This window comes from Mauremys mutica, chromosome 3, assembly GCF_020497125.1.
Source record: "Mauremys mutica isolate MM-2020 ecotype Southern chromosome 3, ASM2049712v1, whole genome shotgun sequence".
In the NCBI taxonomy this organism is placed as follows: Eukaryota; Metazoa; Chordata; order Testudines; family Geoemydidae; genus Mauremys; species Mauremys mutica.
In genome coordinates, this window is record NC_059074.1 from 5,481,565 (window position 1) to 5,508,148 (window position 26,584).

The window sequence follows — 26,584 nt, forward strand, 5'->3', positions numbered from 1 at the left end:
GGAGCAGGGAGATGTCAGGGAGTGGAGCAAGAGGAGGGGCTAGGTGATGGGAGCAGGGACTGGGTGGGGAGAAGAGAATGAGGAGAGAGGGTGAGAGCTAACTGGGACTTGGTTGGGCCACTGGCTGGGGTCAGGCTCTGGGGAGGCCAGAAGGAAGGGGCTGGAGCCTGCTGGAGAGGACAGACCTGAACCTCGCCTGGGGACTCTGAATCCAGGCTGACCCTCACTACAAACCACGTGGGGAGCAGAGTAAAGACACAGCACAGGGCTTCTGGATAGACTTAAAAATAGCAGGTGGCCCAGCCCCGACACCAGAAAAAATGAGGAGGCTGGAAGTAGGCTGGAGAGGGGTTGGTTCTGAGCAGCGATGCTGGGGGGGCAGCGGGCAGGGCAGCGACGTGGAACCTGGTCCCATAGGCCAGGGCAGGGCAGGGAGCCGCAGCGGGGGCAGGCTAGGGGCAAGGAGCCTGGGGCTGTGCAGGGAGGTCCAGGGGCAGGGGTGGGTGAAGGGCAGGGCAGTGGCAAGGACCCTGGACCCATAGAGCCGGGTGGGCACCGGGCGGGGGTGGGGGGCGCAGGCCCCCGGCGCTGCAGGGGGCCGGGTGGGCACCGGGCGGGGGTGGGGGGCGCAGGCCCCCGGAGCTGCAGGGGGCCGGGGGGGCACCGGGCGGGGGTGGGGGGCGCAGGCCCCCGGAGCTGCAGGGGGCCGGGGGGGCACCGGGCGGGGGTGGGGGGTGCAGGCCCCCGGCGCTGCAGGGGCCCGGAGGGATTTGCAGGGCGCACGGGGCAGAGGCCCGCGGAGGCCGGACCCAGGCGGCTACAGGGAGGCTGGGGGCGGGTTGCCAGGGGGCGGGGCCGGAGCGCGCGGGTTGGCAGGGAGGCTGGGGGTGGGTTCGCAGGGGGCGGGGCCCGAGCGCTCAGGTTCGCTGGGGGCGGGGGCAGCGCGCGGTTGGGCAGGGGGCGTGGTCCGAGCGCGCGGGTTGGCAGGGAGGCTGGGGGCGCGTTCGCAGGGGGCGGGGTCCGCGAGCGCAGGTTCGCAGGGGGCGGGGTCCGCGAGCGCAGGTTCGCAGGGGGCGGGGGCAGCGCGCGGGTTGGCAGGGGGCGGGCCCCGGCTCTCTCCCCGCCCGAGCTCGCGCTCCGCCCCCGACGCCTCGCGCCGCGTTGCTTAGCGACGCTGGGGCCGGACCGGCCGGGCTGGGGGCGGCATGAGCCGGGCGGCGCTGGCCGAGGGGGAGCCCGAGGGGCCGGGGGAGCCGCGGGCGCGGCGGCCGTCGCTGAACTCGGAGGAGCAGGAGGAGCGGATCGCGGCCCGGCGCCTCCGCATCGCGGCCCGGCTGGAGGCCAAGCGCCGGTGAGAGCGGGGGGGCCGGGACCCCGAACCGGGCCGAACCCCGAACCGCCCCCCCCCGAACCGGGCCCGGGCCGAACCGCCCCCCCCGAACCGGGCCGAACCCCCCGAACCGGGCCGAACCCCGAACCGCCCCCCGCCGGCCCGGGCCGAACCGCCCCCCCCCCGAACCGGGCCGAACCCCGAACCGCCCCCCGCCGGCCCGGGCCGAACCGCCCCCCCCCGACCCGGGCCCGGGCCGAACCCCGAACCGCCCCCCCCGAACCGGGCCCGGGCCGAACCCCGAACCGCCCCCCCCGAACCGGGCCCTGGCCGAACTCCGAACCGCCCCCCCCCAAAGCGGGCCCAGGCCGAACTCCGAACCGCCCCCCCCCCTCCGAACCGGGCCCAACTGGGCCCACTGGGACTGACCAGGCAGGAGCCTCCTCTCTGGACGGAGACTGACGTGCTCCGCCAGGGCAGTGACCCCGTATTCAGTGCCAAGCTCTCATGCCATGATGGGGGGACCCCGTTATCTCCCGTCAGAGGCCGAGAGTATCTGGGTCCCTCTTCCGTCCCAGCCCTGAGCTGGTTCGCCCCTGTGGGATCTGACAGGGTCACAGAACCAGGTGGGGTGGCCCCATGGAGACCTTTCAGAGAGGGAAGATGACGTGTTACTGAAGTGATTCTCCTCCCCACGTCCCCACGCAGGGAGGCCCTCGGAGAAGATCCCGATGCGAAGAAGGCTGAGGCAGAAGAGCTGAGCAGGAGCCACAAGCAGATAGAAGAAAGCAGACAGGTTAGAACTAAGCTGTGGCAATATAGATCAACGCAGGCACGTTGATTAGGGCCAGTGACTCACATGTTTGGCTCTGTTCTCCTATTCGGGTAGCCTTTGATGTCACAGCCCAGAGTAAACCAATGGACCTGTGTGTTTTGACAGGGCAAGAACTAATGTTTGAAAAACATGTCCATATGCCAGGGAGATCTACAACCATAAGCTCATGAAAAATGTTGCTTCTGAAGCACCCAGCTTCTTCTACCTCTTCACCTTTAGGAGTTCCTGAAAACAGCCTCCTGCTTTCAACTCTGCAGCTAAAGCCAGGCAAATACACAATATACTGAGCTTCCAAGTACAAAACATGTTGTGTGATACTCTCATCGCACTAAGGGTGTAGCGAAGCTAGAACCCACTGTGAAGAACTGGTCCTCATGGTGGTAACGATGATTCTTCGAGTTGATTGCCTGCAGAGAGCTGCCCTGCAGGTGATGCACATGCCTCGGGCACATTTGGTTCCTTCCTGTATATCGAGACTCTGTTGTGAGGCTCTGACGCAGTGAGGAAGGAGGGTGGGGCATGTGGGTCCATGCAGGGAGTCATCTCGAAGACCCACAGTCACCAGGGGAAATGAATCTTTTTTTCTTCTTCAGTGGATGCAGCAGGTGCACAGACTACTTGTATTTAAGTACCTAAATATGGATGTAGGAGGCAGACTTTAGACACCCTGGCTTGAAAAATGCTAGCCAGGTAGTCCTCCATTGCAATGAGTTTGGGCCTCTTTGCCTATGTGGGTTGCTCTGTCATTTTGCTGTGTTCACAGAGGCTAGCTAAGCTGCTCAATGACGGCACGCAGCTAGTGACAAATATCCAGGTGGCTGCAGACGCAAGGGAGACCCAGAGGAGGGCTGAGGAGGACGAACTCAAGCGACAGAGGTAAAAGATCCCACAGCTCTGCTGTGTCACTGGAAGGAAGATCTTTGCTCCTGTGCTAGGCCCTGCGCATCCCCTGAAAGCGCCAGCTTCGGAGCAGGGCCACCCACATGCCCATCAACTGGGGGCCTCTTTGCAACTCACTGGCAGGCGAGAACTGGGCTTAATTTACACAAACGAGCAAATGGCAGCCACCCTCATCTGTAATAAGCAGAGGTAGCATGGGGAAGCTGCAGGTCCCAGCATGCAATGCGGCCTGCCTGATTGGATCTGGATAGAGCATTGCATGCTGGTGTGTATAGCTTCCCCAGCCTGCACTCAGGCATGGAAGGTGATGGTGATTCCTTGTGAGAACTGTGTGGCCTGCAGGTTCTCATTTAGCCACCACCCCTGGTATAGAGGAACCAGCACTGGCCTCTCCTCTTTGGGATTGCAGTAGAGAAGCCTGGTTGTTCAGACCCATCTCTCTGCTGTGGGACTTACCAGTTGTCATGGGCAAACAAGTCCAGTGTTGCTGAATGGACCTGTGCCTCCTAAGAGCCCCCAGTCATTTTCATGGCACTCCTCAGGAACGTGCTGGTACCAGAGAGCCAGAGGATCGATACGAAATTGGGAGCCTTTCACTTGTGGGTCACTTTGGGAGGGGACCGTGTGCAGTGGTTTAGTCCTGGGCTAGTTCACTACGTGACCTGTGTCCATCTCTCGACTGGCAGCCTTGCTGGAAGTCTCATTAGGAAAGACAAAACCCCTCAGTCCCTGGCAATGGCCCACTTGCAGGGCGCGTGTGTGAGGGAAGTGTGTGCTGCTGCTGTGTGTACTGTACCTGCTCCATGGATGAATGGAGGTGTTGGGTCCCTAGTGCTGCAGATCCAGCACCTTCTGCTAATGCCAACCTTACTGGATCGGTGACTGCTGCTGGAGCTAGGCTTCCTTGGCCAAGCCTGCTGTCAGCAGTGGTGATGGTGCAGAGTGTCTGCGACGATGGCCTCCTGACAGACCCAGCTAGCCAGACGAGCGTTTCCACAGTCAGTTTGTTCTGACCAATTTCTGCTTCTGTAATGTGCTCCCTTTGGATCCAGTGCATTCCCAGGGCTCTTGTACAGAGACCAGTCCTGCAGCCATGTTTTTAGTGTCCTCTACATACTGGCTGCAGAGTCGTCTTTGTTAGTGCATGGAGCCTTTTCAGATCAGGAGACGGAGCCTATCGTTAGGGCTACAGAAAAGCTTGTTGCCCCACTAAGATCTTTTCTACCCTTTGGTTTGAAACTGATTTAGTCCCTAGAACTGGTTGTCCAGGAAGACACTAACATGGCTGGAAATCTCAACGTGGACGGGGCCAAGGGCAGCCGCCAAACCCTCCGCCAGCCCCAATTGCATTATCTCCTTGTGCTGGCTGCTCTCTGCAGGATCGAGAAACTGGAGAATGAATCCAAGACTAATCAGGACAAGTTTGAAGAGATCACCTCAAAATGGGGCTCGGCCAAAGAGAAAACCATCCCGCAGGACCTGTGGGACGTGCTCAACCAGCAGCAGCAGCAGTGTGCTCTGCTCATCGAAGAGAAGAACAAGCTCATCAGCGAACTGCAGCAGGTAGGTTGCCAGAGCCAGGAGTGCGGGGTGTGTGTGTGGAGACAGCTGTGGGGCACCGAGGGACTTGCTGGAGCATGTTAATGTTGGAGAGACACTGTCCAAGAGTAAGTGACCCAGAACTGACTGTCTCTTCTCTTTGGCCAGCGTACTGCGCTACCCTACAATAACAAATCCATATACATAGGCTCAGCATGCACTCATGTCCTGGCAGTAACAGATCAGGACCCAAAAAACCTGTTCCATACTTTTCCCACCCAGATCCAACAACCCTCCAATTTCACACCAAGGGTTCTTCCCAGCAATTTGCTTCCCTCTCCTTCAGCTCCTCGATTACCCCGACTCCTCCAAGCCTTTGCACTGCTTCGAGGGGTGCGGGAAAGACGTGTCTGTATTGTAGTTTAAATTAATTACTCAGAGTTCTGTATTAATATGCCTAGTAAGGAATCTATTTGTCAAAAAACGTTTCCTGAATCTTTTTTGTTGTCTGTGTTGTTACAGACGTACTTGCTGACAGGTATTATGAAATAACTGACCAAAAATAATTGAAACTGGTGTGATTATACAGTATTGTGTAATTTTGACAAATAAACTATGCAGAATTTTAAAATATTGTGTGCATTGTGACGGGTTTGGTCACAGAGACCCCCTTGGGACTGTCACCTGATGTGCTGAATTTACCTCTGAGCCCATTTTCCCAGCCAGTTGGGACTCCAGAACCCTGCCTTGTTGAGCCAAACACACTAGCCTGCTGTAACACATCCCCAGGTCTGGTCCCCGTCCCCAAAGCTGCAGACTTTAACCAAAAACTGCTCAGCAGGTCACCTATCTCCAGCACCCAGACACCCAGTTCCCAGTGGGATCCAAACCCCAAATAAATCCGTTTTACTCTGTATAAAGCTTATTCAGGGTAAACTCAAAAATTGTCCGTCCTCTATAACACTGATAGCGAGAGATGCACAGCTGTTTGCCCCGCCCCCAGGTATTAATCACTTGCTCTGGGTTTATCAATAAACAAAAGTGATGTTATTAAGTATAAAAAGTAGGATTTAAGTGGTTTCAAGACAGAACAAAGTAAGTTACCAAGCAAAATAAAACCAAACACTCAAGTCTAAGCCTAATGCATTAAGAAACCGATTACAGGTAAATCTCACCCTCAGAGATGGTCCAATAAGCTTCTTTCACAGACTAGACTCCTTCCTAGTCTGGGCCCAATCCTTTCCCCTGGTAGAGTTCGTGTTAGTTCCAGCAGGCATCTTAGGTGAAAAGCAGGGGTGTTCTCATGACTGGGCCCCCCTTTGTTCTGTTCCACCCCTTTATATCCTCCGCGCAAGGCAGGAATCTTTTGTCTCTCTGGGTCCCCACCCTTCCTTTTAAATGGAAAAGCACCAGGGTTAAGATGGATTCCAGTATCATGTGACATGATCACGTCACTGTAAGACTTCATCCTTCATTACCCGGGCTGGCACACACCCATACAGGAAGGCTTGCAGGTAAATAAACCATTTGCAATCAATTGTCCTAGTCAATGGGAGCCCTCAAGATTCTAAACCACCATTAATGGCCCACACTTCGCATAATGACAATAGGACCTCAGAGTTATACTTCATATTTCTAGCTTCAGATACAAGGATGATACATGCATACAAATAGGAGGAATATATTCAGTAGGTTATAACCTTTGTTATGATACCTTTCAAGAGACCTTTTGCAAAAAGCATATTCCAATTACATCATATTCAAATTCATAAAGCATGTAGAGTGCAATGTCACATGCAGAATTTTTAATTTGTTGTTGCAGAATTTTTATTTTTTTGGCACAGAATTCCCCCCGGAGTAATCTCCCTGCCAATGCGTGATTGTTCCCATAGTTTACTCTTGGGGCTTTCTAGTCCTGCCCCCTTAGTCCAGACAAGAGTTACATAGCCCAAGCATTGAGGCTTCCTCCTCCTTGCTAGCAAGTGTAGTAGATCTTCCCATCATCTCTTCTCCCTCCTAACCATTGTTCTGTTCCTCAGTTCTCTTCCCTAGTCACTTTCCATAATGTCTGAAGGGGCAGATGCAGGATATTGATTGTTAGGTTCTCTGGCTTGTGCTGAAGCTCTGCAGAGCAGCGTTTATCAGTTCAGTGTCTGCTCTTCTCCTGCAGGAGCTGAAAAGCAAAGATGACCAGTATGTGAAGGATCTCAAGAAGCAGTCAGACGACATTAACCTGCTGGTAGAGAGAATGGAGGAGCAGATCAGAAACCTAATGAAAACTTACCGTCGGGAACTCACGCAGATTGAGGTAGCAAATGGCTTCATAGCAGGATGGGAGCAAGCAGTGAATTATTCCCACAGTAAATCCACCAGGGAGTTCTCCTTAATGGAATTACCTCCGGCAAAGGGGTTTCTCGCTCATTACACTGGCATTTCAGCAACGCTGGGTTCTGGGCTGCAGTCAGATGTTTCTGTGGACCAGAGCTCTCACTTTGCCAGGTAGAAGTAAAACTGGAGATGAACGGAGCGCTGCGGTTCTGGTTATGTGATTCTGGGGTCTTTCCCTCTCTAAGTTACTGGGGATCCAGTGCAGCCCAGGTCCGTAGACGAAAAGTTGCTTCTGTGTGATGGCTGTTCGTTCCCAGATGTGTAAGGCCAGAAGGGACCATGCTGATTATCTAGTCCGACCTCCTGTAGAATGCGGGCCAGAGAATTTCACCCAATGGCCCATACGTTTTGGTTGAGCTAGAGTGTATCTTTCAGTTTAATGTAGTGGCTTGTTGTGTGAACTAGATTTCATCCTCGCTAAACTGTTCACAGACATCTTCCTACAAACGGAGAGAGCTAACAGCCCGCTTAACCCCAGACCCAGTCTTTATACCGGGCAACTGCTGGGTGTGGGGTGCTGTCGGGGCAATAGGGAGGGCATGTTGTTAGAGCAGCGCAATTAGAGTCCCAGGGACTAGAGTTTCCAGCCCTGCCACTGAACCCTGGTGTGGCCTCGGGCACAGGGAGAGGATGCTGTGCCTGTGTCTGGGTGGCACCCGGTGGCGATCTGGAGCTGGCTTCTGTCACGGAAGCCTCTTGCCATTGCTCCCAGAGCTTGGCTCGGTAAACAAGGCTCATCCAGCGTGGCAGAGCTGGCAGCAAGCCGGGAGCAGGCCTTGCGGTGTGCACGGCGACCCACTCACAGCACTGTCTCCTCCTCAGAAAGCTTTTGAGCTGGAACGGCGAGAGCTGCTGAGCAGCAACAAGAAGAAATGGGAGCAAGCCATGCAGGCCCACAACGCCCAGGAGGTAAGGGCCCTAAGGGGAACGGTGATCAGCGAAGGAAGGCTCCTGGGCAGAGTCTCAGTCCCTGGGCCCGCTCTTGACATTGAAGAGCCTGGGGTCAGAAGGGGCCAGGTGTGGGCAGAGAGCAGGTGGGCCGAAGGGATGGTCTAGGTTAACTCGGTCCTGCCTTAGCGCAGGGGGCTGGGTAATGAATGCTTCACTCCGCCCTCCTCTTGGAGGGTTCATGCTTGCTACAGGGCAGGCGGAACTCGGCAGCCCAGCAATGCAGGGTCAGGCTGCCCTGCGCTCCCTGTACCTTGAAGAAGACACGGGAGGCTGGTGAGACCTCAGCTGGAGCACTGTGTCCACTGGGCGCCACACGCTGGGAAAGATGTGGGCAAACTGGAGCGAGACAGAACTGATAAAAGGGTTAGAAAACCTGACCTGTAGGGAAAGGTTAATAAAACTGGGCCTGTTTAGTCTTAAGAAAAGAAGATGGGGGGGGGGGGCAGGCTGATAATAGTCCTCAGATCTGTTCAGGATGGAGATCGATTGTTCTCCATGTCCACTGAAGGAAGGACAAGAAGTGATGGGCTTTATCTGCAGGAGATTCATGTTAGTTGTTAGGAAAAACTCTAACTCTCAGGGTAGCTAAGCTGTGGAACAGGCTTCCAGGGGAGGTTTTGGAATCCCCATTACTGGAGGTTTGTAAGAGCAGGTTGGACAAACCCCTGTCAGGGATGGTCCAGGTTCACTTGATCCTGCCTCAGTGCAGGAGGCTGGACTAGACGACCTCGCAAGGTCCTTTCCAGGCCTATGTTGCTGTGACTCTGTGATTCTGTAACCTCAGAAAGGTAGGGCCCCCTGCAGCCACAGATCATAACAAAACCCCAGATCACAGCAGCTTAGCTCTGGCCCCGGGTTTGTACACAGACTCCTTGCTGCCTGAGGCTCCTTGGTGGCTGTGATGTGCCTGGTGAAGAATCACAGCAGAGCAGGAGCAGCCGGCGTCACTTCAGGGGCCTGAAGGAAAGGGATGGAATGGGCACCCGATTAGCCTGGCTAGCAGCACATACCGGGCGGGCAGGCATTCCGGGACTAGAGCAGATGGCTGGCTCTGTACCGCCTAGTCCAGTCACACCCACACTACACCCTGCATGCACTGTGTGTAAGGGAAAGACATAGTGTTGCACTCCTGCCTGGTTCGGTGATAGCCCGGGGTACGTTGTCCTCACTGGGCTGCTGCCTGGGAATGATCCGTATCCCTCCTTGCTTCGGACTGGCCAGGGCCGCTGGGATCCAGAAGGCTGAGCGGCCGATCAGAACCATGGTGATTCTCTGCAGTCATTTGACTCTCCTCTGGTCTCCTTCTGCCCCCAGCTGGAGAACCTGATCACCCGCATGCAGAAAGTGGAGGAGTACGAGAAGCAGCTGAATCAGCTGCGGGTGCAGGATGCTGAGGAGTACACTACCATCAAAATCCAGCTGGAGAACGACGTACAGGTGTGGAGAGCAGGGCCCTGGGGGGGCAGAGACACGACCCCACTGAGTGCATAGGGCCCACAAGGAGAACACAGCAACAGCTTTGTGCCTGTCATGGGGAAGGGACTGTTCCGTTTCAGCAGGGCTAAGCTAAATGGCTACATTTCCGCAAACTGCACAGCTTGTACTGAGACGGGCAGCAGAATCAAACGCTCAGCCTTTCTGGGCTTGGCTTCTGTGTACAAAAAGTTAACAGTAGCAACCGTCCCCCTCAGCTGGGCTACCCCTAGGGTTCCTCCCTCATGACCTCCTGAGGTCGCCACCCCGATATTCTACGATTCGATGATTGCTCAGCGTGCCCCCTAGATCCTCTCAGACAGTCACTTCCAGCTCTCTTCTCTCCAGAGCGAGTAGTGAGCCACATGTATTAGTGAGGGAGCAGTGCTTACTTGCGATCAGCACCTGCTAAGAGGGTGCGGGTTTCAAGCAAACACTGCCTGCCTCTTACAAGGATAGAAACCTTCATGCATGTTACCTTTTATCTGACTGCACTCAGGAGGGCACTTCCCTCTGGATAGATTATTCCAGAATGATCTGTGATTGTGGCTTCCTGTGAAGCCATCAGTGCTGGCCACTCAGCCGAGAGACTGAACTAGCTGGATCCCTGGTCTGCCCGGCATAGCAATTTCCATCTTCCTAAATAACCACCATTCATATTGCAGACCTTGTGACTGAGCAGTAAAATAACCCTCTTCCTACTCATGCGTCTTCAAGTGCTTGAATGACAACATGTCCAACAGGAGGGCGGCAGAGAGGTTCTCACACCCGCCACCTGGATTGTGCGGCTTTACCTCGGACGGTAGATGCTGCCTCTTGCTGTGTGCTGCCATGACAGCTGAGGGCCCCTTAACACTCGTGCTGACATCACTTGGCTGGGGGCTGCTGGCAGGGAGTTCTGAGCCTGTGACTCTCCTTGCCAGCTGATGGAACAGGACCTACAGGGCCTGGTGCAGGGCTGTCTGTGCTGCTGCCTGAGGGGTTGGCAGGGGGTGAGGAAGCTGATGCACTCCCTGTCCATGGTACTGAGTCGGTGGGTGACAGGCTGAGTGAGGGGTTCGATAGCATGTCAGGACAGTGAATGTCGGTAGCACCTTTCTACCAAGGAGGGCTTCGTACAGGGCTTGTCCTTTAGAGAAGGAGCTTCACTGTAAGTCTTCTGCACTGTCACTAGATCCTAGGGAGTCTGGCCTAGGCACCCTCTTTCTAGAGCCCCCTGGCCAGCCATGGGATGGCAGGGAGGGGCTCTGTAGTTGCAAACCTTTCCCTGTACACAACAGACGATGGCTTTTTATTTTGTTTGGAATCTCAGATCCTGGAGCAGCAGCTGCAGCAAATGAAAGCCATTTACCAGCTGAACCAGGAGAAGCTGGAATACAACTTCCAGGTGCTAAAGAAACGGGATGAGGAAAACACCATCATAAAATCCCAGCAGAAAAGGAAACTCAACCGGTAAAAGATCAGCCCAGTCGGTGTGGGGTCGGGGCAGCGCCTGCAGTTGGTGTGGGGCTCGGGCAGCGCCTGCAGTTTGTGTGGGGTCTGAGCAGCACTCTCTGGGTCAGCGTCCATGTCCTCACTGCAGCCCACAGCCCTCTCCCTGCTCCCACAAAGACTGAATATAATTGGGCTTTGCACAGGGGCTCTGTCAGCAGAGTCCTTCCCCCTCCAGGGGTGCTGCAGCCATTGGGCTGGGACGGGGGTGAGGAGTGGCCCATGTTCAGGCGCTAGGACATGCTTGCCCTTGTATGTCCGGCTCTGGCTGTGTGTATGGATTTATTTACTCCTGGGGGAATTCTGCACAGATACAGAGTTTATGTCCCCCCCAGATTTCTTTGCTTCCCCACAGAAAAATGACTTTCAGATGGGGAAGCAAAGGGAAGCCCCAAGCGCGGTCATGCGACCCTCCCAAGCAGTGTGTTCTGGGTGCCCAGGGCAGCCGGCAGAGAGGCAAATCACTGTGGGGCGGGGGCAGGACTGGGGAAGACCCGACTGGTGGCTCCTACCCTGCGCTGGGCTTAGCTGTTAGTCCCGGCTGGGCTGGGGTGGACGCGATTTCCTCTTCCCCTGCACGGCATCCGGGGCTGGGTCAGACCCACCCCCAGATTTCTCCCCTGGCTGCAGGAAGCTCTGCAAACTCCCCTGCTCACTTCCTGCACCCATCACTCCTCAGCTGCAGGGGGAGGGATCCCTGTACGGGGAGCTGCTCCCACATCTGACCAACCCCCGTGCATCCAGACCCCCCTCATCCCCAGACCCTCCCACTGAGCCTCACCCCCCTGCACTCAGACCCTTCCACCTGATGAGCCCCACTCCCCCTGCACCTGGAGCACCCCGATGAGCCACCCACACCTGGATCCCAACCCTACCAAGCCCCAACCAGCTGCACCTGGATCCCCACCCCATTGAGTCCCACTCCCCCAGTATCTGGACCCCCATTGAACCCCCCAAACCCTGCCTGCTGAGCCCCACCCACCTTCACCTGCCCCCTCCTGCAGAGTCCCATTACTGTTGCACCCAGAACCCCTCAACAAGCCCTTGTGCATCCAGATCCCCACCCCGCCCCGGATACCCCACTTTGCTGCTCACACCCGGATTGCCCCAGACAGAACCCTCTCAGCCCACACCTGGGTCCCTCCAGACTTGGATCTTGCCTTGCTGAGCCTGCCTGCCCACACCTGGTGCACCTGGCACAGAGGGGCAGGGCTCTGGGGTGTTTCTGGGGCAGACCCGGTCCTTGTGCTGTGTCAGGGTTGGGTGCAGCCTCACGGCTGAGTCTGTGCCCTGGGATGCGGGGTGGAGCTGCACCGTGATCTCCCACCTCTGTGCAGCCAGTGGCCTGTGCTCCCCAATGCCAGGCTGGAGCCCCCACATTTATCTGACAAATAAAATTTGCAGAATTTTAAAATATTGGGTGCAGAATTTTAATCTTCTTGGCGCAGAATTTTTACTGTTTTGGCACAGAATGCCCTGGGGAGTAATTTGTTGTTGTTACCAGCCTGCCCTCCTCCTCAGGCTGCATGACGTGCTCAACGCCTTGAGAATGAAGCTGGCCAAACAGATAAAGCAATTCCAGGAGGAGAACCAGACCCTGACGGCCGACTACAAGCGCATCGTGGAGCAGTACAAGGATCTGCAGAGAACGATGAGGTACGGTGTGTCCCGGAGGCGCGGCCTCTCTTTGAGTGGGGCACTTGAGGGCAGCTTGCCAGGACCCAGGGCCTCCTCAGAGAGCGGATAGCAGCCACCCTCCCCTGGCTGCTTGGCTCAGGGTGGAGCATTGCTGGGCAGCCTGTAGCTGTGGGGAGAGGGTTAATCGCGGAAGCCTGTGACTCAGCACTGTCAGGGGCGTCTGAGCCACAGGGGGACCCCGTGGTCCAGAGCGTGGAATGCTGCCTGGGGCAAGCCTGAGTCACAGGCAGGGGCCTTTCCCCGCTCTGCAGACACTTTGCCGTCGTCGATGCCCAGAAGTTCCTGGAGGTCTGGCTGATGAACGAGGAGGAAGCCAAAGGGCTGATGTGGAAAGCTCTCGAGGCCGATCGCATCATTCACACCCAGCAGCTGGGGCTGCCCTGGGTGGAGCCTGACTACTGGTTCCTGGACAACGTGGGCCCCATCGTGCACCGCAAGGCCATCAGATCTGCCAGCAAGCTGGCCCAGGAGGTGATGGCATTAACAGGTGGGATACGTGGCGTCTGTAGTTCCCCGAGGATCTCAAAGCCCTTCCCATGCTCTGATTGCTGACACCTCCCTGCACCCCATCCCGGAGGAGGAGGCTGAGGCCCAGAGGGGTTCAGTGACTTTCCAGGAGGGCTCAGTGAGTCGTTACGAGCTGGGGATAAAACTACCTGGCCCCCAAATCTCAGTGCCCTGCTCTGCTTTGCCTCTCCGGGGCGTGAAAGGAAAGTGAAGGGACCTGTCGTCATTGTAAAACCCCTGGGACCGCCAGACCAGATCTCTCTAAGGACATGCACCTCTGCCCGCTGGCCGACGCTGGGGTGGTCACAGCCAGCCCTGCACCTTTTCTGCAAATCCAGTTTTAAAATGGAAATTCCTCTACCCCCAACGCCCCTGCTCCTCATTGTCTCCAGCTGCTAGAGACCAGTGCAATGACAGCCGCACCTGCTGCTGTGAACTGCTTGCTGAGGTTTGCATCAGCTGCTGAAGTGGTAACCACATGAGATGGCTGGCACTGCTTCCAAACAGGCCTCCCAGCAGCTCCCCTTGCATGGCTCTCTGTCCAACAGCTCTGAATAGATTCCTGTGCCGATTCCCCGGGGTGGTGACCTGTGCCAGGGGAGGAGCGCAGCAGGTGACGCGTCTTCTGAGCTTCCCTCTCCCCTTGTGCTTCAGAAAGCAGCCAGCAGGAAGAGGAGGAAGGTGCTGTGGAGGAAGGTAGAAAAGAGGCTGGAGAGGAAGTTAAGCCTCCCCGGCACATCTCGGTGAAGTCTGTCAAACACATCCTGGAGCTCCTGTGCGACGAGTCGGTGAGTTGGGCCACCGTGGCCAGCTCCAACCGCAGGAGGCTCTGTGCGGGAGACAGTGTCGGCCCTTAGCTGGGCTGCTCCTTCGCAGACCAGCTTCTTGGATCTGAGGATTGTCTTCATTTCCTCCCCCTGCCCACCCGGCTTCCAAAGCGTTCAAACACCACCCGTGTGACGTTATTGATATAAATGGGGACCATATAGAACATGGGTTGCAACCAAGGTCCTGTAGTGGCACCAAATCCTAAGTAAAGGGGGTCATATAAGGTGTCTAAGACCAGGTTCTGGGTTGCTGATTATAATTATGCTGTCTATATGTCTGTATCATTTTTAGTTGAAGTTATGAATGTTGGCTCTATGCTGTCTGTATTTCAAGTTTGTGCTGTGCTTCTGGGGGAAGCCTCCCAGACAAGCTGGTGTTAGCTCTGCCTAGCCTGTTTGATGGCCCATTAAGGACCGTCAGCTACACAATGGACCCATGGAGAGAAGGCAGACACGCCTTGTGACTCAGCAAAGTATGCAGGGACTGGCCCATGTGACTCCAGGCTCCATTTTGCTGTAAATTTCCACAGTGAAGACAAAGAGATTCTTACACCTGGAAAAGTCTATATAAGGCTGATGCTTCATCTCCATCTGGTCTTCAATCCTGCTTCTGACCTCTGGAAGGACTTTGCTACAAACTGAAGCTTTACACAAGGGACTGAACGACCCATCCCAGTGGGGGATGCATTCCAGAGACTCAATTTGAACCTGCAGTTTACTCCATCTCTGCTGCAAGCCTAAACTAAGAACTTTGCCATTACTGTATGTAATTGATTCCATTTAACCAATTCTACCTCTCATCTCTACCTTTTTCCCTTTGTAAATAAACCTTTAGATTTTAGATTCTAAAGGATTGGCAACAGCGTGATTTGTGGGTAAGATCTGATGTGTATATTGACCTGGGTCTGGGGCTTGGTCCTTTGGGATCGAGGGAACCTTTTTCTTTTATTGGGGTGTTGGTTTTCATAACCATTCATCCCCAGGACGAGTGCACTGGTGGTGATGCTGGGAGACTGGAGTGTCTAAGGAAATTGCTTGTGTGACTTGTGGTTAGCCAGTGGGGTGAGACCAAAGTCCTTTTTGTCTGGCTGGTTTGGTTGGCCTTAGAGGTGGAAAAACCCCAGCCTAGGGCTGTGACTGCCCTGTTTGAGCAATTGGTCCTGATTTGGCACTCTCAGTTGGATCCTGCCAGATGTGTATATTGACCTGGGTCTGGGGCTTGGTCCTTTGGGATCGAGGGAACCTTTTTCTTTTATTGGGGTGTTGGTTTTCATAACCATTCATCCCCAGGACGAGTGCACTGGTGGTGATGCTGGGAGACTGGAGTGTCTAAGGAAATTGCTTGTGTGACTTGTGGTTAGCCAGTGGGGTGAGACCAAAGTCCTTTTTGTCTGGCTGGTTTGGTTGGCCTTAGAGGTGGAAAAACCCCAGCCTAGGGCTGTGACTGCCCTGTTTGAGCAATTGGTCCTGATTTGGCACTCTCAGTTGGGTCCCGCCAGAATCGCTCCGTCACAGTGGCGTAGTCGTGCTTGGATCCACAGAACCAGGTCAATTAAGCTTTGGGTCAGAACCCCACGCTATCCAAAATTTAAATGTGGGATTGAGAGTTTGGTTGGTTAAAGATCAGTGACCATGAGACAAAAAGCAAGGAAACTGCAAGCCTTGAGAGACAGCCTGCAGTTTGATTATGAGCAAGAACTGGCAAAAATTCGAATGGGAGAGAAAGAGAGAGGCGGCTGAGAGAAAGAGAGAGGCGGCTGAGAGAAAGAGAGAGGCTGCTAAGAGAGAAGAAAAAGCTCGTAAGGGACGTCTGGAGGTGCTGGCTGCTGAGGAGGAGACTCGCAAGGTGCAGCAGGAGACTCACAAAATACAACAAGAAACTGCTAGACTCCAGCTCCAAGTCAAAAAAGCAAGGGAAGAACGGCAGAAACTGTATCCTCTTGGAAATCCAGTTTATAACTGTGTTGATATATGGGGTTACTCTGGGCAGTTTTCTGTGTTTAACCAGTTTTGCTATGGCTGGGGAGATGGAAGTTCTAACCTGGGGAGAAATATCTGTTTGTCTGTACAAGAAAGCAGTTTGTCTGGGAATGAAGTTTCTGAATGTCTGTCTGATGTCTCAGAAGTTAATCTGGAGTTAGATCAAGAGCAGAAAGATCTCATTGGGGAGGAAAATGTTTCTCAGGAGCAGATTAAAGTAGATGGTCAGGTTAAATCCCTAACTGAAGAAGGAAAGGGTAAATTTGTAATGGGTAATGGATTGGTGGCTAGTGCAGCTTGTAGAAGTAAACCTGAAATGGGTAACTGTGATTTGCTAAAAGTAGCTCAGTGTAGTGAAAAAGCAGCAGCTTATCTGTTGGGAGTGGCAATGTGCCTGGTAGGGAAAGTTTGGAGGAGCCTAGGCAGCCTTGTGAGCTGATGGCTTTGTCTAATCAGCAGTTTGGGAAGACAGGGATAGTGGAAAATGAGTGTCCATATCCCTTACCTGTTTCCTGTGAGGAGAAATGTGACAGTGGAGGGAATGTGCCTGTGTCTGTCAGGAGTATTGACTTGCCTATGAAGGAAGCTACCCCAGTCTCCAAGCAGTTGTCTGTGAACAGCCCTGTGTGCTGGGACAAGGGAAGTGAAATCCCAAGCTGTGTGTCTGGTGAAGGAGAATGTGTCTCCGGCTCTTCTGTGTCTGTGGAGCAGACAGAAGGTGCCTTTCAGCCTGTGATGGTTGAGGGTGATTCAGTTGTCTCGAAGTTGGTTGTAAATACAGCTAAAGCCCAGGAAGGGAATGGTCCTGAGTTTGGGTCTGCTGGGGAGAATGGCACTGTGACTAGGTTGCATCCAGTTAGTGTCTTAGCAAAATCCCAGAGAACAGACAATTCTGGTGCTTGTGGTTTGCCAGTTGCTAATGTGTGGTTGGAAAAGGGTGCAGCAACTCTGTCTGATCAGGGTGATACCCCAGCCAGGGCACAAGGAGAGCATAAAGGTGATTTAATTGTGTTACCGACTGACAGTTTGACAACTTGTAGCAAGAAGGAAAAGATTCCTGAACTTGTTCATGGCCAAGGGAAGGAGATTGTTTCTAACCTGTTATCTAGAAAGTCTGTAGCATCTGTGGTTGCTCAGGGAAGTGTTCCTGTAGAGCAAGCCCTAGGTGAAGAGGGGAAGGGCAGAATTTCTGTGAGGGGTGAATTGCTGCTTAGAGAAGCTCCTAGGGAAAGGAATCCTCATGGTAGCCTGTGCAAGCAGTTTACTGCAACTGAAGGGTGTAAAAGTGATTTAATCAAGAAAGTTTCAGTTCCTAACAGCCAGAAATTTTCTGTTGTGAATGGATCCACTGACTTTCCTTTTGAGAGATCCAGTGTGGGCAGCTTTGAAAAGGTCTCAGGTGGAGTAGAAGCTGTTAAGGAAGTTGAGCAGCCCTATAACCACCTGGCTGTGTGTGGCCAGCTTGTTGGTGGGGAGACAATGCTGTTGGGACAGGAATGTCTCCATGCTGAATCTGTAAGTGAGCAGTCTGTGCTTCAGGATCTGAGGACAGATTCGGTTACTGGTGTTTCAGAGCAGAACAGTTGTATGGCTAAATGCTTGAGGAGGCAGGGGAGAGCAAGCCAGCTCTCACCCTCAGACTCTTTGGATTTGTGTGGTACCTCTGTGAGACAAAGTCCAGCCTTGGAATCCATAGCAGCTGAAGAGTTAAAAGCTAGTGTCTGTGTTGATGCGAATTACTTGGCTGGCAGGGAGAAGACAGAATTGCTAATAGCTGTTAGCACAGAGGGCCCGCCCCATCAGCCAGTGAATTCTGTTAAGCAAGAGAAATCAGGGTTTAATCCAGAAGGAAAGAGAAGACTGAATTTTGCAAAGGGAAGCCACAGGTTAACCCTAAAATGCCCAAACTCCAATGGTATTGAGCCAAGGGTGTGGCATGACAAACATGTTTGTAGATGGACACTTGCAATCAATTTGTTGTTATTGCTAATGCTAACTGTAACAATGTATAATGTGCCTAATCTTTTGGAAAATCCCTTGAACATGTTGAAAGGAATACATGAAAACACACTTTATGTTAAAGGGCCTTGCTATACTGATGTTTCACAGTTAATGCCTGTAAACAGTGTTGGAACTTTTCACAGGGGAAAATACATTCCAGACCTGATGTGCTGTATGAAAGGGGAAACTGAGGCACACTACCATACTGCGTTCATGGCTAAATGCCAAAGGTCCTGTACTATGAACAACATCAATATCTACATTGGTTTAATGTTAATTGGGTTCAAAACATTGGCCAAAGCTGGTATGGATAAAGTAGCTGTTTTCTTTAGCTCTTGGCAAGATCACCTGAAACATACAGGAACCATGCTGCAAAAGCTAACCAAGTTATACCTAGAGTTTGTAAAGAGATCCATTCATGTTATTGAACAGGACTTTGATAAACCATTTCGGTTATACACTGGTACGGCCTCTAGCCCAACACTAGCTGTAGTGAGACAGACCCAAGGAAAGGGGGCTCTTGGGATGCAGTCAGCGATGTTTTGTCATCCCTTCCTGCATCAATTTTGCGTTGGGGGTGTGACGTTATTGATATAAATGGGGACCATATAGAACATGGGTTGCAACCAAGGTCCTGTAGTGGCACCAAATCCTAAGTAAAGGGGGTCATATAAGGTGTCTAAGACCAGGTTCTGGGTTGCTGATTATAATTATGCTGTCTATATGTCTGTATCATTTTTAGTTGAAGTTATGAATGTTGGCTCTATGCTGTCTGTATTTCAAGTTTGTGCTGTGCTTCTGGGGGAAGCCTCCCAGACAAGCTGGTGTTAGCTCTGCCTAGCCTGTTTGATGGCCCATTAAGGACCGTCAGCTACACAATGGACCCATGGAGAGAAGGCAGACACGCCTTGTGACTCAGCAAAGTATGCAGGGACTGGCCCATGTGACTCCAGGCTCCATTTTGCTGTAAATTTCCACAGTGAAGACAAAGAGATTCTTACACCTGGAAAAGTCTATATAAGGCTGATGCTTCATCTCCATCTGGTCTTCAATCCTGCTTCTGACCTCTGGAAGGACTTTGCTACAAACTGAAGCTTTACACAAGGGACTGAACGACCCATCCCAGTGGGGGATGCATTCCAGAGACTCAATTTGAACCTGCAGTTTACTCCATCTCTGCTGCAAGCCTAAACTAAGAACTTTGCCATTACTGTATGTAATTGATTCCATTTAACCAATTCTACCTCTCATCTCTACCTTTTTCCCTTTGTAAATAAACCTTTAGATTTTAGATTCTAAAGGATTGGCAACAGCGTGATTTGTGGGTAAGATCTGATGTGTATATTGACCTGGGTCTGGGGCTTGGTCCTTTGGGATCGAGGGAACCTTTTTCTTTTATTGGGGTGTTGGTTTTCATAACCATTCATCCCCAGGACGAGTGCACTGGTGGTGATGCTGGGAGACTGGAGTGTCTAAGGAAATTGCTTGTGTGACTTGTGGTTAGCCAGTGGGGTGAGACCAAAGTCCTTTTTGTCTGGCTGGTTTGGTTGGCCTTAGAGGTGGAAAAACCCCAGCCTAGGGCTGTGACTGCCCTGTTTGAGCAATTGGTCCTGATTTGGCACTCTCAGTTGGGTCCCGCCAGAATCGCTCCGTCACAACCCGGTCTGGGGACAGGTCCCCGTGCTTTCTACAGCAGCACCCGGCACAGTGAGCCCGCGATCTTCCACCTGAGCATGCAGCATCTCTGCTGCAGAATGTGTGTGTGAGGGGAGATGCTGACGTGTGTTTGGTGCCACTTGCCTGCCACACCTTGGGGGAGGGGGTAGAACGGGGCTGGTGCAATAAGGGATACATCGAAATAGCAATTGGCTAAGCTGCATTTGCAACAGCATGTAGGGAGCTAAACACGTCCTGGGGAGTGTCCTATGGATCGGCAGGGTCAGACAGCTGTTGCGCCATGGCACGAGCCCCAGGAGATCTGGTATCCTAGTGTGAATTGAAACACTTGTGAACGTCTTCCTGTGATTTCCTTCCAAGGGCTTCCTGATAGAGAGCAAGCTGCTGGGACTCCTGCAGCCCCTGGAGAGGCACGAGCGCTCCCTGATGAGGCTGGATGCAATCTTTGCGGTTAGTTGGGCATCTCGCGCAGAGCACATGCAGGAACACACCCCAGAGCCAGCCCCAGTGTGCTGGGGAAGGAGTATGGCGCCCACGGGCTGAGAGCTGCTGCTGGATGATGCAGCTCCACAGGGGCGGACCTGCTGAGACGCTGCCTTTAGAAGCATGTCACCTGCAAGGGGGGGAAGGGAGGAGGGGCATGGCCCGTCCACAGGTGACTTCCCGTAGGACTCAGCGGGGCCATCTTGTGTGCTCTGGTGCCGGAGTTTAGCTGGGGGAGGGGCGGGGGGGAGGCTCCCTTCCCAAGAGGGATTGAAAGGCAGAAGGAATAAGAGATGGGACGTGCCTGAAGCCAGTTCCTCCCTTTGCCACCCCTAGTGCCGTCAGCTCCCGCTCCCCTGGCACTCCCCCCTCGCTCCCACTGATCCCCCATCCCCAATACACTCCTGGGCCTTCCGGCTCCCACCCTGTCCTGTGTCGTTCCCAGTACAGCCCTCCATTCCCCCCTGCAGCTAGCCCTGCCACTGCCACTAAGACTCCACTTCTCACATCCCCTTCCCGCCGGGGCCTACCCTCTTGAGGTCCATTGTGGCCACCACCCTTTTGCCTGAAGAGAGCTGGGCTCCTCTCCCCTTATTTGGGAAGAGGGATGGGTTTGGAGCTGCGTGACGTCCTCTCTTTCCCCGGGGAAGCATGGGCTGCTGCAGGGCTCCCGGTGTCTGACATCTCACTGAGACAGACCAAGATTGTGATCTGAACCTGGTCCTTCCCTTGCCCCTGCTGAGCACTGCTGCTGGCTCTGCACTGGGAAGAGAAGGGCTGGGAATTCAGCTTAGGACCCCGGGCCGCTCCTCTAAAGGAAGCGGGAAGGGACCAGAGCAACATCTCGGAGTCCCAGCTGCCACCCGACCTGCTGTTTCTCTGCCTTTCGCCAGGCCCTCGACATTGACAATGAAGACGACGTGTATGCGCTGGTGGATTTCTTCTTGAAGTTCAAAGCCCAGCAGGTCGGCTCCAGCCAGGTACGATGAACGTGGGCGTCGTGGGATGAGAGCCCGCAGCCCTGGGAGGAGATGGGGCTTGGAAAGCTCCTCGCTGGGGGCGGGAGTTGGTGTCGCTCTTATCAAGAGAACGGGCGTGGTCCAGCGGCTGCAGCCGTTGAAATGGGAGAGGTCTACGCTGTTTCCACCAGTGCTGAGTTTGGCTCCCACGCCCCTGTGTTTTGTGCCCAGTAAATACAGATGTCACTGAACCAGGGCTCCGGATGGCTGGAAGCCTCCCGGGTTTGCAGTTCAGGGTAGAGGTGCTGTGGGCTGGGGGGAGCGTGAACGGGTTAGCTGTAGTTGGCTGGAATTCACTCCCGGCGCGTGTGGCTGCCGTGCAGGGCAAGGAGTGGGCAGAGGAGCAGGGCCCGGAAGAACTCGCTGTGGATGCAGCAGACAGCGACGAGGGATCCGCTGCCCTGCAGGAGGAAGGCACGGCCCATCAGAGCTCGGCAGCATCGCCGTCCTCTGTGCTCTTCCATCCCGATGACGTCCTCAAGGCCCTCAAAGCATTTGTCCTGGACTTCCAGAAGCCAAGGTGAGGCTGGGCCGTGAGCAGAGCGCGTTAGCTGGGAATGGGGTGGGGGGCTGGTTGGGAATACGAGGAGCAGGAGAGAACGGGCTGCAGGAGTAGCCCCTTGATCCGAGCGTGTGAACTGGAGGAGGGGCAAGGCACGGGAACCGCGGGAGTGAGGCTGGGGAGAGCGGGAGAGGGGCATCTGGGCTGGGGATTGGCTGCCAGGGCACTGGGCGGGTTTGCTGGGCTACAGAGGTTGGGCTGATCTGCTCAGCAGCAGAAAGGTCCCCGCCGTCTCCCCCCGGCACAACTGGTTTCTGGCGGCGACGTTGACAAGAGGTGGGGCAGGGTGGGTTCCCCACGGTGCATGGGGTTCACTCTGCGTGGCACAGCTGTGCGGTGGGGAGCAGGTTGGATTGCGTGGGGCAGGGTGGCTTCCCCACGGCGCGTGGGGTTCACTCTGCGTGGCACAGCTGTGCGGTGGGGAGCAGGTTGGATTGCGTGGGGCAGGGTGGGTTCCCCATGGCGCGTGGGGTTCACTCTGCGTGGCACAGCTGTGCGGTGGGGGGCAGGTTGGATTGCGTGGGGCAGGGTGGGTTCCCCACGGCGCGTGGGGTTCACTCTGCGTGGCACAGCTGTGCGGTGGGGAGCAGGTTGGATTGCGTGGGGCAGGGTGGGTTCCCCACGGCGCGTGGGGTTCACTCTGCGTGGGACAGCTGTGCGGTGGGGGGCAGGTTGGATTGCGTGGGGCAGGGTGGGTTCCCCACGGCGCGTGGGGTTCACTCTGCGTGGGACAGCTGTGCGGTGGGGAGCAGGTTGGATTGCGTGGGGCAGGGTGGGTTCCCCACGGCGCGTGGGGTTCACTCTGCGTGGCACAGCTGTGCGGTGGGGAGCAGGTTGGATTGCGTGGGGCAGGGTGGCTTCCCCACGGCGCGTGGGGTTCACTCTGCGTGGCACAGCTGTGCGGTGGGGGGCAGGTTGGATTGCGAGGGGCAGGGTGGGTTCCCCACGGCGCGTGGGGTTCACTCTGCGTGGCACAGCTGGGCGGTGGGGAGCAGGTTGGATTGCGTGGGGCAGGGTGGGTTCCCCACGGCGCGTGGGGTTCACTCTGCGTGGCACAGCTGTGCGGTGGGGAGCAGGTTGGATTGCGTGGGGCAGGGTGGGTTCCCCCCGGCGCGTGGGGTTCACTCTGCGTGGCACAGCTGTGCGGTGGGGAGCAGGTTGGATTGCGTGGGGCAGGGTGGGTTCCCCACGGCGCGTGGGGTTCACTCTGCGTGGCACAGCTGGGCGGTGGGGAGCAGGTTGGATTGCGTGGGGCAGGGTGGGTTCCCCACGGCGCGTGGGGTTCACTCTGCGTGGCACAGCTGGGCGGTGGGGAGCAGGTTGGATTGCGTGGGGCAGGGTGGGTTCCCCACGGCGCGTGGGGTTCACTCTGCGTGGCACAGCTGTGCGGTGGGGGGCAGGTTGGATTGCGTGGGGCAGGGTGGCTACCCCCCGGCGCGGGGGGTACACTCTGCGTGGCACAGCTGGGCGGTGGGGAGCAGGTTGGATTGCGTGGGGCAGGGTGGGTTCCCCCGGCGCGTGGGGTTCAGTCTGCGTGGCCCAGCTGGGCGGTGGGGGGCTGGTTGGCTCGCGTGGGGCCGGGTGGGTTCCCCCCGGCGCGTGGGGTTCACTCTGCGTGGCACAGCTGGGCGGTGGGGAGCAGGTTGGATTGCGTGGGGCAGGGTGGGTTCCCCCGGGCGCGTGGGGTTCACTCTGCGTGGCACAGCTGGGCGGTGGGGAGCAGGTTGGATTGCGTGGGGCAGGGTGGGTTCCCCACGGCGCGTGGGGTTCACTCTGCGTGGCACAGCTGGGCGGTGGGGGGCAGGTTGGATTGCGTGGGGCAGGGTGGGTTCCCCACGGCGCGTGGGGTTCACTCTGCGTGGCACAGCTGTGCGGTGGGGGGCAGGTTGGATTGCGTGGGGCTGGGTGGGTTCCCCACGGCGCGTGGGGTTCACTCTGCGTGGCACAGCTGGGCGGTGGGGAGCAGGTTGGATTGCGTGGGGCAGGGTGGGTTCCCCACGGCGCGTGGGGTTCACTCTGCGTGGCACAGCTGTGCGATGGGGAGCAGGTTGGATTGCGTGGGGCAGGGTGGGTTCCCCACGGCGCGTGGGGTTCACTCTGCGTGGCACAGCTGGGCGGTGGGGAGCAGGTTGGATTGCGTGGGGCAGGGTGGGTTCCCCACGGCGCGTGGGGTTCACTCTGCGTGGCACAGCTGGGCGGTGGGGAGCAGGTTGGATTGCGTGGGGCAGGGTGGGTTCCCCACGGCGCGTGGGGTTCACTCTGCGTGGCACAGCTGGGCGGTGGGGGGCAGGTTGGATTGCGTGGGGCAGGGTGGGTTCCCCCCGGCGCGTGGGGTTCACTCTGCGTGGCACAGCTGGGCGGTGGGGGGCAGGTTGGATTGCGTGGGGCAGGGTGGGTTCCCCACGGCGCGTGGGGTTCACTCTGCGTGGCACAGCTGTGCGGTGGGGGGCAGGTTGGATTGCGTGGGGCAGGGTGGGTTCCCCACGGCGCGTGGGGTTCACTCTGCGTGGCACAGCTGTGCGGTGGGGGGCAGGTTGGATTGCGTGGGGCAGGCAGACGTGAGGAGAGGAGCCTGTTGCCGCCAGCAGAGAGCCGTGAGGCTACGCCGGCGCTGCCCCAGGCAGTGGCCCCTCCTTTCAGACCTGGCTGGGTGACTGAAAGGCTGGGCTGAGCGGTGCCCTGAGCCCAGGGCTCCTCTCTCTGCCCCGTAGGGACAAGCGGCCGCAGGTGAAGAAGGTGTTGGAGGAACGGGACGACTCCAAGGACTCGGAGTATTGGGAGGCCCTGGCTCACGTCATCCCAGAGCCAAAGCTGAAGGTTTGGGACGCGCTGGAGGCGGCGTTGGAGAAATACTAGTAAGTGCCCCAGCCAGGGGCCCCCAACCATCCCACCCACGGGTGTGAGGGCACCAGGCCTGGCAGTGCTGATGGGGCTTGTCATTAGAGACGTGCTGCAGACACCAGCCCTCTGGGCCGCTTGCCCCCCCAGCTGACAGTGCACACCTGGGGGGCTTGTCTTCACGTGCCCTGAGGGCTCAGTGCCTGTACAAAGGGTTAACTGGCCATTAATTAACTCCAGTGCAGTCCCCTGCCCCAGCGCTGCTTCCTGGCCCAAGATCCCTTGCTGGGCAGTGGCTGGAGGTAGGGTGACCCCTGCTGGTGGGATAGGAGAAGATCAGTTTCTTGTATGTGTTTGATTCGTGTGTGGCTCTTTCCCATCCCTGAGTGCTCTGTAAATGACCAGAGCGTGACAGACCCCTCCCCCTGCTGAGCTTCCCAGCCCCTGGGCCCCCTGCAGTCAGCGGGGACCGTGCTGTGTTCGTGGCGTTCTCCGGGTGCGCTCAGCCGCGGAGGGCGAGCTGGGGAGAACCCAGCATCCAACTGAAACGCCAGGGGCCATTTGTGGGCACCACAATCAGTTTAGCCAGGTGGGGGCACCGCTCGCCCCCCGCTCTTGAGAAAAACAGGGCCACAGCTGTACGTGTGAAACGCAGAGGGTGCATTAAAAGCCCCCAGGCCCACGAGGAAGACACGCTGCTGTCGGGAGGTTTCACCCATTTCCCTTCTTTGTGAAGCTCTGTGCTGAGCCAGCGGTCGAAGCTGCTCACAGATCTTGACGGGCTCCAGCAGCAGAACACGGAGCTGCACATGCTGCTGCATCAGTACCTCACCTCCAAGGTGAGTGGCAGAGCCGGTGCCGCGCTGGGACAGGGGCCCAGGGCCTCTGGGGGCGTCACTCACTGACGGGAGCACTTATTGCTAAGGGTGCCAGAGGCCCTGCATGGCAGCTGCCCCCATGGCCCTGTGGCAGCGAGGGGAGGTGATGCAGGGTGTAGCCTCGCGGGCTGCAGGCAAGCAGAAGAGGTGGTTTCCGAGCTATGGGAGGTGGAACAGGCTGGTCCTTGGGGCTGCAGCCAGGGCCTACCCGTGCATCCTCTGCCAGCCAAGGCGGGCAAGTGGAGGGGTGGAGAGATGCCAGGGGATGGGCCTAGGGCCAGCAGAGGGTTGTATAGTGGGGTGGGCCCAGCAGAGACCTCTCCAGGGGGTGAAGTGGTGGTGTGTGTGCAGAGAGAGCAGGCCGTTGGGCCAGATGAGCAGAGCAGGAGAGAGAAACCAACCCTGCAGTGTTTGGGCTGAGATGGGCAAAGGGCCCTAGGTCCCCAGTGTGCAGGCTTAGCGAAGGTGCCAGGTTGGGGGCGGGGGGGGGGGGAATGCAGTACGTCCCTTATTGTTCCACGACGTGAGTATTCAGGGCTGGGAATCCGGTGCACTCGCTGGACACGGGGAGGAAAGGTGGGGATGGGCAGGGGACACTCACTGTCTGAGCCCTGCTGAGCGGCAGTCACCTCCCGTGGGAATGGGGAGCCCCAGTACTAGAGCCCGCCTGGACCCGGCAGGGGAAGAGAGCAGTTCGTCTTCCCCCCACGGCTAGGAACCGGAGTGTAACACCAGCAGGCAGAGGGCAGTGGCACCACGTCCCCGCCCAGCGTGAGGGCCCTGGGGACTCTTCCAAGCCGGTGGGTGTGCTGTGCCCCCCAGAGCACCGTCACCCTCACTGTGGCCTCGGCTTGTCCTGGCGCAGGTGAACGAGGAGCTGCTGATTCCACCCACCCACGTGATAGAGCTGATGCCACCGTGACCGTCAGGGGGCCGGGAGCCCTGGCAGGCAGCGTGAGACCGTTGCCGTACGTCCCTACCCACGAGCCCTCGGTGCCGGACCCGGGGCAGTCTCTGGATGGCAGCGGCTGGAATAAACCCCCCTTTAAACCAGCTGGGCTGCGGGGTGTGATTGCTCAGGAGACACGCTGCCCTCTGGGATGATGCCAGGGCTGGCTGCCCTCTCACAGAGCAGCAGGCTGGCAGGGGGGTGCCCCTCGCTGTCTCTGCTACCTGGATGCTGAGACCTGGGCTGGCCCATTTCCCT

The 26,584-nt window shown here is 56.5% G+C and overlaps 1 protein-coding gene across 1 annotated transcript; it reads left to right on the forward strand.

Moving 5' to 3' along the window:
* Window positions 1-1,182: 1,182 nt before the first annotated feature.
* Window positions 1,183-26,415, forward strand: DRC1 (dynein regulatory complex subunit 1). Its single transcript, XM_045008612.1, has 17 exons — window positions 1,183-1,351; window positions 2,039-2,126; window positions 2,929-3,041; window positions 4,445-4,628; window positions 6,775-6,912; window positions 7,815-7,901; window positions 9,258-9,380; window positions 10,729-10,868; window positions 12,429-12,563; window positions 12,857-13,092; window positions 13,767-13,900; window positions 19,958-20,047; window positions 20,974-21,060; window positions 21,423-21,619; window positions 24,373-24,516; window positions 25,236-25,338; window positions 26,243-26,415. The coding sequence occupies exons 1-17, from the start codon at window positions 1,206-1,208 to the stop codon at window positions 26,297-26,299; spliced, it is 2,202 nt and encodes a 733-aa protein (XP_044864547.1). The 5' UTR covers window positions 1,183-1,205; the 3' UTR covers window positions 26,300-26,415.
* The last annotated feature ends 169 nt before the right edge of the window (window positions 26,416-26,584 follow it).

Bases quoted from the DNA above. Each gene is read 5' to 3' on its own strand.
- DRC1 (XM_045008612.1), top strand. From the start codon at position 1,206: ATGAGCCGGGCGGCGCTGGCCGAGGGGGAGCCCGAGGGGCCGGGGGAG. The intron at 2,127-2,928 runs GTTAGAACTAAG...CTGTGTTCACAG, and splicing joins AGATAGAAGAAAGCAGACAG to AGGCTAGCTAAGCTGCTCAA. The intron at 4,629-6,774 runs GTAGGTTGCCAG...CTTCTCCTGCAG, and splicing joins TCATCAGCGAACTGCAGCAG to GAGCTGAAAAGCAAAGATGA.